Source organism: Myxine glutinosa, chromosome 1, assembly GCF_964187855.1.
Source record: "Myxine glutinosa chromosome 1, kmMyxGlut1.1, whole genome shotgun sequence".
NCBI lineage: Eukaryota > Metazoa > Chordata > Myxini > Myxiniformes > Myxinidae > Myxine > Myxine glutinosa.
In genome coordinates, this window is record NC_136261.1 from 296,479,425 (window position 1) to 296,494,543 (window position 15,119).

Sequence of the window (15,119 nt, forward strand, 5' to 3'; positions counted from 1 at the left end):
TGCCACAGGTTCCCAATGGAGAAATCACAAAGATGACACGGATGTGAAGAAGAGGAAGACGAAGGCAAAAAGGTTTGAAAATGCTACTATATTTATTCCTACTATTTACAGGACCAAAATAACCAAGGAAGAAGGAAAGATAATAAAATAAAGACAGAAGGAATCAAGGAGACACAGTGCAACGCTAGCTTACCTACAGTCTTAATTATACCCAGGACGAGACACACAAAACGGACGACAATCAAACTCACACGAATGGGGAAATGAAGGCAGGAACGATTCGGTGGAAGGAGAGGAAGGTCCAACGGGAACCGGAGCTGGAGCTTGATCCCACACGGGACGTCGGGCGGGACCTCGACGGCCACCGATGCCACCGCAATCCGGCTCCCGCGTCGCAGCGGGTCGAAACTGCGTGGTCTCAAAGCTGGTGGTGGTGGACTCCCAGCTGATGGTGGTGGACTCAAACTGATGGTGGTGGACTCTCTCTCACCTCTTGCGTGGCACGTATATCGTCGCTTCTCCTGCACGTCTCGTATCTCGTCTCCTCTCTTGCGCGTCTCTTATCTCGTCTCCTCTCTTGCGCGTCTCTCATCTCGTCTCCTCTCTTACGTGTCTCGTATCTCGTCTCTTCTCTTGCGCATCTCTCCTCGGGGGCGTCGTGGTGCGGGTTATATATGCCACGCCCTTCAACCTTCGCGAACCTACTCAACGGTTCTCCCCACGCCCTCTCACAGCCAAACCCCTCGTTCTGGGTTGGTCGGCAAGGGCTGGCTCACTCCTCCCCTCTATGACGAGGTGGAGACACGCCTTTCTTCTCCGAGCCGACCGCGTGCTCAATGGAGGCAAATGCAGTTGGTAATAAAGGCTTTGGGGGAATTTGAAAAAGGGGATCTATCTATTTGAATTCGGTGCAATGGAGTATTAATTAATGGAAGACAAAGCCTTAACCTAATACACAGAATAAGGAAATAACTACCAACAAGGAGGAAATCTATGATTGGCTAACGTGATTGTATATGACCTAACTAAGGGACGCCCTTTGACCTTTATACACAACAACTGGAGGAAGGAGGGTGATATTTTTTACAACAATACAAAACACAATTCTCATTTCCACAACACTGCACCCTCCTCCTCTTAGGCACGTCCCGGGCCTATTACCTTTACTTTTAGTGTGGCACGTAGGTGTAGTTCCCTCTACATTTAACCTGACCCTGAGTGTGACAGTTTTAAAACACAAATAAATATGTCCCGCTGCTCCATTGCACCCTACCTAACAGACTCATGCCCACAGCTAACCGAATTGCGGAATTGTCTTCAAACTACAACATGAACGATGGGGGAGCATTATTTACAGTTGACGCTATTTTATTTACAAAACGCAACCCAGGACCTGTGATTGTTCTTTTGGGGGGGGAGACAGTCTGCCCTGCATCGACGCACCAGAAAGCACCCACAACGCACCAAAAACACCATCAAGCACCAATCGGTGCACAGTCACCACAGTTCTTAATAAAAATAACCAAACAAACCCTTGGTGCTGGTCTTCCTCTTCGGCTCCCTCTGCTGGATATTGGTATTCTTCCAGATATTGTCAACTTCTTTGCTGGCAGCCTATTTGGTGGAAATAAATTTGCAAGCACAAAACGTGTCCATTTTTTTAATTTATGGCCCACAGGGCCGACTAGGGGGTTCACCTGTGTGGCATCGGTGCCCTGTGACCAAGGTCCGCCAGCAAGATCTCAGGCCTTCATGGCCGGTTCCAGCAGAGGGGCCATGCCCCAACCCATGGGGTCCACAAGTGGTGCTCAGCCACAGACATGTGGTCCATACGTGGTGCATCGATGCAGACAGCTGTGGTTGCGAGAGTTTCGGGCGCACAATGGCGGACTTTCGCATGCTCCCCTCGGCGCCCAGTGGCGCACAGTCCTCGTGTGGGAGACAAGGGGGGGGGGGGGGAGACAGGTGAGCGAGGGGTAAGGTCACAAGGGTACACATCAATAAAGGCGATGCAAGACGAGGTGCGTACTGAGAGCGAAGTGAGAAAGCTCGTCCCTGCCGTAGGTCACCCCCCCGTCCCCGTCACCTACTCTACCCTTGCCCTTACCCCATATTTACAACAATCTACACATTTACAAATTCGTCACTAATGTCTCGTCTTCCCCATATTTCCCCTATACCAAATTCGTCCCCACAATCCCTCGAACCAAATTTCCCATCACCATTTCATCATCAATCCTCATAAGGAGGGAGAGATGAAACACAAAGCACAATGTCACACCCACGTCATGATGCGTCTCACATTCCAAACACTTGCACAATAAAATAACAAAAAAAAAACATGGCATGGTGTGGAGTCCTGTCACCTCAGGTGAGTGGATGCAGATGGTGCGAGGAGATCTCCATCCTAACTACCTTCTCAATGACTTTAATACACTTTACACTACCCGGGGTCTTTCCCTGCCAAACCATTGGCCTTCTTCCACTCAATGCGGTTTTAAGAACCAAATTCCCATTGACCAAACTGTGGTGCTTCCTCAATTTGGGGTCTCACTCCCCCGATTCATCTCCCGGTGCCCTTGCACAATTTCCGGGCTGAGTCGTGTAGCTCTCCCAGCAGGTCTACCCACCTGCACACCTCCACCACTGTAGTTGCAACCCGAGCTTACCTAGCTCCTCACCCTAACCTATCTAACTGGGGAAGGCCCTCCTTGGCGCTTACCCCACTCGGTGCCCTCTCTGGCACTGGGCTACCCGGGTCCGTCCTCCGGATCCTCGGGCCCCATCCACAACAACTCTACCGGCTCCCAGAGCCCACCTGCGGCCTCACCTGGCCGACATCCTCACAGTGGTGGAGTGCCCAATCAACTACACATACTAACAGGCTACACGCCCAGCCATTTCCACAACACTAATGCACCCATTCAACCATCATACTTCCACCACGCACCACAGATGCCAATATCCAACCACAATTTACCTGTACCCTCTACCTAACACTTACACTACCCTCCCCGGGTATTCGTGATGGGGTCCATCCTCCTTTCCCCATCCACACCTTCGCACCATCCACTCCACTCCACAGTTTCCACCATACTCACTCCACGACCATCCATTCCATACTCCATATATTCCCCACAACCATTCTCCATACACCTGCAGTTGCACACCTGTGCAATCTCACCTGGTGCCACCTGCACCCTCCTTCCTCCCTGGACCATTTGGTCAACACAACACACATCACCATCACTCACTCATACACTGCTCCATACACCTCCACGCTCAATACAACTCACTATCACCTCACACTTCCCACAATACACTTCTCAATACACTTTTACACACACACACGGCATCATCTCATCTACCTACTCCCCTCTGAAACTCGCGCTTCCCAGTCGTCCCTTACTTTATTGCGCTCCCTCGTCATTATAATCCAAACTAATCTACCTGCGTCCCCACTACAGGTATCATTGTCACAACCTAACCTTACCGTTACCTATGGTCATCTTCTCTAGATCCCTGCACACGATATCCTAACCCTCCCGGGCTAGTTTTCACTGCCATAAACCCCATAACTAGTGCTCCTTTGCCCCCGGTGTGAGGGATGGCAGAGTTGCCATCCCACCACATCGGGTATCTCTCACTATAAATTTTGCTCACCAAATTCCAGCCAATTAAAAATTTGCCAATCACTCTACCAATCATCTGCCAATCATCAATCTGCCAATCCTTTGCCAATCATCAAATTTTGCTTTTCGATTTCGGGTCCAAAACACTATCATCATCACACGTCTGCTATACTCGAGCCTCGGTGCATCGTTACATCATTAAAACTCGGCTTCGCAAAGCCGAGCAATGAATTCGGGTTGTTTGGTGCCGGCGGTTGGATTCGTCCGGCATTCGGTGCAGGGAAGGAGGTTTACCCGGGCCGAGATCCCACGCACCATCTCGGCACGGAGCCGTCCAATGGCCCGATCTCGCCCTGCCGGAACGCCTCAACAAAAAGGGGTCGCCATGACGACCCTTCCTACCAGGCCGCCCACTCCGCTTAGTGGAGCACGGACGCGACCGTTCAGAGCGTGGCCCGGCGTGGATCCCGCATGGCGGTTCTTTCCAAACCGCCGCGGTTACGATCCCCACGGGTCCCCGCGGCACACGAAGCTGCCCGGCACGCACCGAGGGCCCGCTTCGGCTATAAGTCGATGTAACCGCTAACCGGTTAGCGTCGATGCTCCACTTACATGCTTACACCCGCTCCACTTACATCCGCGTTCCGTTCCTTGCTCATACATCCAGCCATTCCCATGCTCCTAGTCATTGCACCTTCTCTTACACACCCAGGTACACTCATTCCGCTCACAGACTTTGTCACACACCTGACCACCGCACACCTTTGCACACACTCGTCATTCGCACACCTCACCAACACACCTCTTCGCGCCACCTCCTCTGTGACAACCACAGGTGTGCTCTCCTCCGTACACCCAATCACGTGCCTCACTACCAACTTCAGTGTGCATTCCCATACGCGCTCTACCATTCCAGGTGTGCATCCTTCCATTCCAGGTGTACATCCTCTCTCACCTGCCACAACCAACTCACGCTCCGTGTCACTCTTACTACTTTCACCACCACTCTCGGTCGCGCATTCACCCTTACTCTTGACAGCGTACTCTTTCCTCATGCACCCGTCCGTTACACACCTTTCTCGCGCATCCTTTGCGCACATTCTCCCATTACACCCTCCTAAACACTCACCACAGGTGTGCATTCTCTCGTTACATCCCTTGTAACACTCCCCACTACGCGCTTCCATGTGCCCCCCCGCACACGCGCTCCGACCAACTCACTCTCGACACCACACTCACTCCTCGGCGCGCACTTTTTCCTCACACACCCCATAGTTGGACATTCTCGCACACCTCCTCCGTCTCACTCTGTACCTGTCGCACACTTCACCAGCGGCCTCTCACGAACACCCGGGTCCAAACCAACCCCCAAGCCGACTGAATCTCCCCTCACACCATATACATTTCCGCGTATATCGCCACTCACCTCGGCACCTCGTCTCCGCACCTCCTTCGCCACCTGCAAACTCTTTATTTGTTTAGCGAGCACACCATCACGATTTGAGCACCGACCTTGCACATATTCCATCACTTCCTCCTTTATCTCCTTAGTTTCCCTCCGTCTCTTCTTAATTTCACTCACCCCCTCTTCCACTTCCTCTAACTTTTGCTTCACCTCTTTTATTTCCCGCTGCGTCTCCTCGATTTCGTCCTCTAATGCCACCTTGACCGTTTCTATGTGCGTCCTCACCTCCCGGTCCTTCGTCTCTATTGCCTCCGTCACCTCGTCCAACCTCGTTGTCAGTCCCTCACGTACCATCTGCCATTCCCTCTTCGTCGCTATTAAGTCATTTTTGATTTCGTTTTGTGTCGCCTTTAACCCTCCTAGTACCGCAGTGTTCTTTTCTACCTGCTCCAATAGTTCCTTTTGTCCCACCGTTAGCTGTTCCACCTCCTGCGTCAGATCTTCTATGCCCCCTTGTAACTTGGCTGTCCCATTTCTCACCTCTTTCTCCACACGCTTCTCACCTCGCTTTACCTCCTCGCGTACCCCCGAGACCTCCTCGCTTACACCTCGTCTTATTTCCTCCCCAATCTCCTCCATTTCTTTAGTAGATGCCGCCCTCATCTGTCCCAATTAATTCCTCTGAGCATCCAATTTAGTGTCTAACCCGATTTTTGCCTCCTCTATCTGCTCTCCCATTTGTTTAATTTCCCAGGCGGATTGCTCCCCTATTGCCCGCAATTTGTCTTCCATCCTGTTTTCTAGCCCCGCTAACCCATTCTTCACCTCTTTTATCCCGTTGTCTAACCCCTCAAATTTACTGTCCAATCCCTTAAAATTATTGTCTAACACCTCAAATTTACTGTCCAACCCCTTAAAATTATTGTCTAACCCCTCAAATTTATTGTTCAACCCCTCTCTTAATTGCTCACTGTCAGCCCTCCTTCTGTCTTCCATTTCTTCACCCGACTTAACCATAAAGGCCTTTATTTGTTCCATAAATAGGCCCCAATCCATCGGCGACGCTGCTACGGTCGCGGGCGCGGCGACATTTGGTGCCGCTGTAACCACGTGCGCGAGGGCGCCATTTTGTGCGCCTGATACCTCCTCAACCACATCATCATTTCTCTCCTCCATTTCTTCCCTCTGGTCTTGGGTTACCCCTAACCCCTCTTCTAGTTCCCCCACCGGCATCCTGTCGCCTTGATCATCCATGGCGCGACTCAATTTGGGATTTTATAAAACAAAATTTTGGGCCACTCGTAATTTGAGCGCGCTAAGCGCTTCATGTCCGTATCTCGCTCCCGACACCAATTGTTGCGGACCCAACGTCGGCCTCGGATCCCTTCTCGAGGGGGGATTAATCCCCTCGTTTGTGACTGACCGACGTGGTCCCTGAAGCTGCACCGCGACCTCTGGAAAGGCCGGTGCACAGCCCCGTTCGTACCGCGGACAGATGTTAATTGATTGCCGAGCGGTGTTTAGCAACCGCAGCACGAACTATTACCAAGACTAACCCGATCCTGAAATGTTGGCCAAAATCGTGCCACAGGTGTCCAATGAGGGAAAAGACAACAACGACGGATGTAGAGGAAAGAAAGGCAAAGGGTAAGAAATACAAATATGATTTATTTACTATTTACACAATTGAAAGCAACCAAGGAGGAGGAAGGATAATAAAATAAAAACAGAAGAAGAAGAAGCGGACACAGTGCACCTTAGCTTACCTATTCAGTCTTACTTAGTACCCCAGGACAAGACAAAAGACAGACTACGAGCACACTTACACGACTGGGGAATGAAGGCAGGAACGATTGGCTGGAAGGAGGGGAAGGTCCAACTGGAACCGGAGCACGGTCGGGCCAGGAGTGAGCAGCCGCCGCCTCCTTCTCGATCGGCACGTTCAGCAGCCGCCGTTCCTTCGCGGCCACGGTCGAAAACTGCCGTCGAAGCTCAAAGCTGTGGTGGTTTAAAGCTCATGGGACATCCCTCTCTCCTCTCCTGGATCACGCAGCTCGTCTCAGGTGCGTCGCGTGCTTTTTAAGCGCTCATCTTCTGAATCTCATCTCCGTAGCTCATCTGAGGTCGGGGCGTCTCCCGCGGGTTATATATGCCACGCCCTTCAACCTTCGCGAACCTACTCGACGGTTCTCCCCACGCCCTCTCAAAGCCAAACCCCTCGTTCTGGGTTGGTCAGCAAGGGCTGGCTCACTCCTCCCCTCTATGACGAGGTGGAGACACGCCTTTCTTCTCCGAGCCGACCGCGTGCTCAATGGAGGCAAATGCAGTTGGTAATAAAGGCTTTGGGGGAATTTGAAAAAGGGGATCTATCTATTTGAATTCGGTGCAATGGAGTATTAATTAATGGAAGACAAAGCCTTAACCTAATACACAGAATAAGGAAATAACTACCAACAAGGAGGAAATCTATGATTGGCTAACGTGATTGTATATGACCTAACTAAGGGACGCCCTTTGACCTTTATACACAACAACTGGAGGAAGGAGGGTGATATTTTTTACAACAATACAAAACCCAATTCTCATTTCCACAACAATATATATATGTATATATATATATATATATATATATACGTATATATATATATATATATATATATATATATATATATATATATATATATATATATATATATACACATACACCCCCACCCCCCCTCGGCCTGGTGTTGGCTTAGCGGTTAGGGTGCCAGCTTTGGATCCTAGGATCCTGGGTTCGAATCCTGGTCGATCGCTGAACCAATGCCAGGAGGTTTGACTCAGCCTGTCATCCTTCCGAGGTCGGCAAATTGAGTACCAGTTCATTGGTAATTCCCTGTGTGTCGCAAGAGGCGACTAACAGGGTTGGCGGCAGGAAGGATATCCGGCCATAAAACATTGCTTCAAAAAGGGGACCAAGGTGCCTGAAAAAGGCCAACCCCTGCTCTGCGGGGAAAAATGGCCTCTAAAGGTGGTTCATAAACACCCCCTACTCCTGATCTCCTTGTCTCTCACCAAATTCCCTCTCCAGCTCACCTGCTCTTTTCCATCCTTACCTGTTTGTCAGCATTTCCTGTGAGCTCACATGTCCTTTGTTGTCCTTTGTCAGCTTATCCCCTCTGTTCCATTTTCATTTGCATGTCCCAACTTATTATGATGCCCATCTCTTTGTTCCTTGCCCATTTGTTCCATCATTGTCTGCCAATTCACCTCTGCTCCATTCTCGGTGTTAACCTCTCACTCTGTTACTCTGTCGTCAGCTCTTCCAAAACTAAATAAATTTTCCCATTGTTCAAGGAATGTAAAAATCCATGCCACAGGTTCTGACAGAGTTCCAAACAGAAGTTGCAATGATCACGTGGGATTTGTGGAACGTAACAAATGATAGTGATAGATTATATTTCCTGGTTCTATGCAGTTGAAGAATTTCATGTTTCTGTTGCGCATTCATGTGCTGCAATTTGTCTGCAGACATTGCGCAAAACCAAGAGTTTTACAAGAATGCGGAGGTGCGTCCACCATTCACGTATGCATCGCTCATCAGACAGGTAAGTACATATCTCAATCTTTCATTATCAGTTCTCTTCATGATGTTGTCTTTTTGTGGCATCGCAACTTAAAGTTTTTGATCATATCATGAGAATGATGGCAACTTCAGCTGCTGTTGTAAAATTTAAGTTGAGCTCGGGTGTATTTCTCAGAGTTTGGATCCATTTGTCATGACTCAAGAGACACTTGGAGAGGTTATATGATTTAAATAATATGATGTTAAAGGAGGAATACAACAACATGGCAAACGTGTTGTCGTGCATAACAAAAATTCAGCACATCTCAGCTCGATTCAATTTGTGTGCCAATAGGAACACTTCGTAAATCCAGAGCATCATAGATTTTTACAATTTCGGAGAAAAGACAGTACCAAGTGCGTCAAGATGCTTCATTATTGAGATAACGGGTGACCTGTTAATTATGTATACAAAAAAATGTGAAACTTTGACCCCATCTCACCTTTTCCCGATAACTGATAGGATGGTATAGAGGGGTACAGAGGCATTTACCTTTTGAGCTGTTGAGCTCTCTAGCCTGAGTTTGATTCTTGAACTGTCACATTGCTGCTTTGTAGGCAAATGACAATGTGCCTTGACATGACACAAGGCACATCACAATGTGCACCATCCCTCAAATTGCCGTTAAGCTGGGTGTCCTGTTTGCGAGTACATTGGTTGATGGGTTTTTAAGTTCTCACACTGTCATTCACAAAGTGTGTGCGAGTTATCTCCGACACCCTGAACAAATTCCAAATTCCTGCTCAAATCAGCTTTTTTCGAACTTCAGGCCTGGCCAACCATTTCATGAAAGACTGAGCCGACCGCACAGTAAGGTGGGAATAATTTGGGTCCGTTAAAAGGGTAACAGCAGTCGTTTTCCCAATATCTCCTGCAGATTCCATTCCCTCTCCTTCCACATATTCCTTTTTCCTCCCATCCTCACTTCTCCAGCCTCTTTCTCTTCCTGGCAGTGATGCCATAACATTGCAAGTGCTAATATTTTGGCATTTAATACCATTGACGACACATGGGCAATTACTACCATTGGCAAGGAAAAGCTGCTTGAAGGGGTGTCCCAATGCATCCGGAAACGTTTTTTTTTCATTAATTTTCACTTTACTTTGCTCAATTTTAGTTGTTAACTGGTGGGCATGAGGGAAAGTGTATATGAATTAGTTACACTAGCAACGGTACCCACCCTATGGGCGGGGCTTCAATTGGGAAGCCCAAATGAAAAGTCAAAATATCAGAAATTGAAGGCTTTTTTATTTTAAACGATTCATATAAACATCCGTTAAATCATATCACACGCAAATCATCAAAATCTAAACAGTACATGGCGCCCATTTTGAAAAGGATTGAATTCTGCAAAACGGAAGCGGCCGCTACATCTGTTTCTCAGTCGCTTTGCACACGCTGCCATGTTACTTCGGAGCCGCACGTTTATATAAGAAGAGTTCGTCAGGAGTCGATCTACTCTCTCCTGGTACGTAGAATAAACAATATTTGTAGAATTTCAACAAAAGCCACATCACTGTTCATATCGGTAAATATTATTCCATCGTGTTTGGAAAAACTGGAAAATTGGAAAACTTGGAAAAACAATAAAGCCTATTTTACTCCCAGCGGTCCCAGGAATACCCACCCAAAATATCGTTGCGATCGGTTGAGCCGTTTTTGCGGTACCTTCAAACGGACGGATGGACATTTGGTGAATTATAGTAAGATTTTTAAAAATCTGCATACACTTTTACATTTTCACCTATTTCTTGCACATAAGTAGAATTAGTTAACTTTTTCCAACTTTTTATTCTTCAATCCTCACTGTGATATCTGTCGATTTAATTTGATTGTTCCCAAGTCTCCACTTACTTTTACTCTCCATGGTGATTCCAAGTCAGTGATAATGTTCTCCATTACTATAATAAAAATTTTTTTAGGTTCTAGTGTGTTTCTTACCGAGTTCAATCTAACAAACACTTTCATTTTTCAGGCCATCATTGAATCACCAGATCACCAGATGACTCTGAACGAGATCTACAATTGGTTCACTCGAACATTTGCATACTTCCGCACTAACACAGCCACCTGGAAGGTAAGCTGTAGCTTTTTATCCATTACAAATAGGACTAATGTACTTTTGCTTAGCTACGTCCTCATTCCCAATGTATACAGGGATGTCGAATGTCAGGGGAAACAGAGACAATCGCATTGTTGAAAATCTCATTCCTCGTAAATATGATCTTTTCCACATAAATATGTTTTTTGTGAAAAATATTTGATTACATATTTGTTACGTGAATATGATTCTCATGACTAGTTTGTTAATTCGGACATAATGACATTTTGTGTCATGACTTTTGTTGTCCGATGGGTGTTTTAATTACGCACTAAGCATTGTTAATTATTAAAGGCATTCTCTCTCCCCCTCTCTCTCCTCATCCCTCTCTCTGTCTCTCTCTCTCCCCCTCTCTCTTCCCCCTCTCCCGCTCTCTCTGTATCTCTCTCTCTCTCTCTCTCTCTCTCTCTCTCTCCCTCTCTCTCTACCTCTCTCTGTCTCTCTCTCTGTCTCTCTCTCTCGACCTCTCTCTCTCCCTCTCTATCTACCTCTCTCTCTCTCTCTCTCTCTCTCTCTCTCTCTCTCTCTCTATCTACCTCTCTCTCTCTCTCTCTTCCCCCTCTCTGTATGTCTGCCTCTCTCTCTCCCTCCTCTCTTTCCCCCTCTCTTTCCCTCCTCTCTCTCACCCTCTCTCTCCCCCCCCCCTCTCTCTCTCTCTTCCCCCCCTCTCTCTCCTCTCTTTCTACCTCTCTATCTCTACCTCTCTCTCTCTCTCTCTCTCTCTCCCCCCCCTTCTCTCTCCCCCTCTCTGTCTCTCTCTCCTCCCTCTCTCCCCCCCCCTCTCTCTCTCTCGTCCCCTCTCTGTCTCTCTCTCTCTCTCCCCCCTCTCTACCTCTCTCTTTCTCTCTCTCTCTCTCTCTCTCTCTCTCTCTCTCTCTCTCTCTCTCGCTCTCTCTCTTTCTCTACCTCTCTCTACCTCTCTCTACCTCTCTCTACCTCTCTCTACCTCTCTCTACCTCTCTCTGTCTCTCTCTCTCTCTCTCCCCCCACCTCTCTCTTTGTTGCTCTGTCAATGGCACGTTATTTGCAGTCAAAGCAGCCTCATGGCAAGGATTACACTGGGTGGTTTGTTTTTGTCTTCCCAGCAAGGCTCAGGACAATAATTTGGAACTTGGCTGGGATACCAGCCATAAATCATCGACTTTATGGGAAAGACTCTGTGGGATATTTAACATCCACCAGCTTATGCTAGCAGACGGGCCTCTCAAATTAATGTCTGTCCAAGGGATGGTGCACTTTGTGATGCAGGCTGCAAAGCACAAGTCCACCAACAATTTATAGTCGGGTCGGAAATGAAACCCAGACTAGCAAATGGAATGGCAAACAGTGAAAACCATCAACGTTTTGCCTTCCCCCTCCCCACTTTCCCCTGGGGGTTTTCTTAGGTCTGGGTAATTAAACCACTTGTGCCATGGCTAATTGGATGGGCCGGTTGGTACTGCCTGCCCATGTGCCCTCAAGGCCTTGCTGAAGGTAGAGTGACAGCCACAGGGGGAACAGCGGCTGCTCGTGGAGTTAAAATAAAGAGATTGATGTGAGAGTGACCGGCTCAGCCATGTCAGTAAACCTATAATGGCGACCGTGCCAGCAATAGTATTTGGCAGCTGCGGTGGCAGGAGAGTCAACAATGTTGACAATGTTTTTAAAGTTTATGTGTGGATTACGAATGCATGGGGGTGGAGTTCGCTTGACAAGGAAATCGACAACACACCCCCATGGTGCTGCGATCAACAAACCATGCAAACCTTGCTTTGTTTGTGCAACGTTTATTCTAAATAAATAAACACCGGGAAGCAGGGATGCGTTGCTCTTCAAAAGCTCGTGATGTATAGATTTTGTATACAATGTCGAGGCTCGTGGATGAGCTAGATTGGAGCAAAACTTGGGGATCCAGGAGCTCGAGAGGATACAGAAAACAAATTAGGCACTGCCACTATTTATGCCTTTATTTCAACCTTCTTTCAGAAGATTTTAGGATCAAAACATCTATTCATGACAAAAGCATGTTTAACTAAAACAGCACTCGGTAGAGCGCAAACCTCCGCCAGGATGAACAGTTTATGTTTTCTATCCCACTGATGGGCCGGATCTGGATTCGGACCTGAACCAAAATCGAATCGGCTTGTTCTTGTCACCAAACCAACTCATCTGCCAAGTTTAGTCCAAATCCGTCCACAACTTTTTGAGATTTCCTGCTATGTATCGTTTTTGGCCCCATCTCCCAATGGTGAAGAATCACTTTTAAAAAGTCTACTAGCCGGATCCGGATCTTTACCAAAATCTAATCATTTCGTCCTTGTGACGTACGCTACATCTCTGCCAAATTTCGTCTGAATCCATCTACAACGTTTTTGAGATATGTTGTTCACAAACAGACAAACAAACAGACAGGGGTGAAAACATAACCTCCATCCACCTTTGGTGGCGGAGGTAAAAATAGTGAAATATGATGTCATCATGTGTGTTGGGATTTAAACTACAGAGTGTTGTAGGATATATATGTTTTTAAATTAGTTATATTGATATTCATTTGAGAATTATTATTATTATTAAATACCGTAACTATAATTTGTCAAACACTCCATTCCAGGTTAGTTATTGTGGTTGTGTAATAATAATAAACTGTGGTGGTGGTGGTGGTGGTGGTGGTGGTGGTATATGTAACCTGTACTTGTAGTCGGTGTCAAACTGCAGACGGACGAAGAAATTGCAGCTTTGTTTTCAAAACGTTTTCCTGGGCGGGGGTGAGGTGGGCACGGCCCCCAGCACGCCTAACGTGCGCTAACTAACGCCTTTGGGGTTCGAGTTGTGTGGCAAATTGAATTCCTTGTTTGTCACAAAATCTCACTTATTTTGCTATCTCTGCTACTTCAGCTCTTGCTTTTCCTAACCTTAGGAAATGGTGAATTTCATCTCCTCTGTTATTATAGGATGCCTCCCTCAAGATACCAATTTCCTGCCTCTGTGTGCTTCGTGGTGGTTATTTTGAGGGTGTGGTCAGTCTTTGGAGGTGGGGGTGGGTTCTTACTTGGTGGTTTAAGCTCATTTCCTTCACCAATATACACTGTGACCTGATCGTAAAGTAGTTCTAGGCATTTGTAACAGCTGTGAAACCATTTATAACACTGACAACTGCATCTTACATCACATTACAATGAATATATTGTGTTCATTTGATTGATTTTTTTGTCAAAAATTAATTACATCATCACCTGCCACCGCATCACCTGCCACACATACACACCACACCGTAACATTGAAGCAGCCACACGGGCACAGCACACCGCAATCACATCAAGCAAGAGGTGTATCTCAATATAATTCTACACTTAACATTATAAATGTGAATGAACCTGCAGTTTGGCCAAAGTAGTGCTTGAATGAGCGGCCATAATGGAGAGGTTTATTTCATTCTTCTGGAGTGGGTTATACCTTTAAAAAATGAAGGAAAAAAACACCTCATCCCTTCAGAGTTCATTCTGTCAAATAAAAAATTGCTTGGTAACCAGACTCGGTGGTCTAATGGTTAAAGTAGTCAATGAGTCTGGGAGGTCGGTGGTTCAAACCCCGGCCGCGTCAAAGCAAAGACTTTAAAAATGGTATGTGCTGCTTCGTTTCTCAACATGTAAAAAGCAGAGAACACGGACAAACAACCATAGGTTGTCAACCATAGCACAAGCTTTAATGGGCCGAATGACCTCCTCCTCCTCCTCCTCCTGCGTTGAAGTTCCTGGTAAGGGAACGAATCTTTAAAAAAAAATTTATCCTCCATTGCTATAAATTGTACAGTGGCAAGAAAGCGAGGTGTAAAGCAAAATACAAGTGCATTGCAGATCCTATTCACTTTTGGTACTTACAAAATCGAAGATTTTTCATGTATATCGGTCGGTTGCGTTTGTTATTCTGTCTGTTATTCTCAAGACCCAAATATTGATGGCAACGTTTTGGTCTAAACCGATCGCCATGAGACTTCACAAAGTTGTGGAGCTCGTCACAATTGAGAAGCCTATTGGTTTTGAGGTCAAAGGTCATCTGGAGGTCAAATTTCTAAAATCGCCATTTTTCATCCGATTGACTTGAAAATTTAACAACATTTGTATACCGAGTCACTAAATTGGGAAACCAACTATTTTTGAGGTCAAAAGGTCAATTCAAGGTCAAACTTCTAAAATCATCATTGTTCATCTGAAAAATCGTCACTTTTCATCCTATTGACCCGAGCTTTGATCAAGATTGTCAATTTTAATCTTGATGAAATTGACAATTTGATGGATCAGTGGTAACCTTTTTTGGGGGGGGGGGGGGTGGATTTTGCAAGTATCGTGCTCTGCATGATGTCTTCTTGTTTTGAATGTTCTATGATTATCTATTTTATA

The 15,119-nt window shown here is 46.7% G+C and overlaps 1 protein-coding gene across 7 annotated transcripts in view; it reads left to right on the forward strand.

Moving 5' to 3' along the window:
* The window catches only part of LOC137412870 (forkhead box protein P1), a 350,911-nt gene that overhangs the window by 314,889 nt on the left and 20,903 nt on the right, over positions 1–15,119 (forward strand). For all 7 annotated transcript variants that reach the window (XM_078767672.1, XM_078767688.1, XM_078767684.1 and 4 more), the window contains 2 exons: positions 8,548–8,624; positions 10,618–10,719. In XM_078767672.1, the coding sequence (XP_078623798.1) occupies positions 8,548–8,624; positions 10,618–10,719 (179 nt within the window). The remainder of the gene's footprint in view (positions 1–8,547; positions 8,625–10,617; positions 10,720–15,119) is intronic.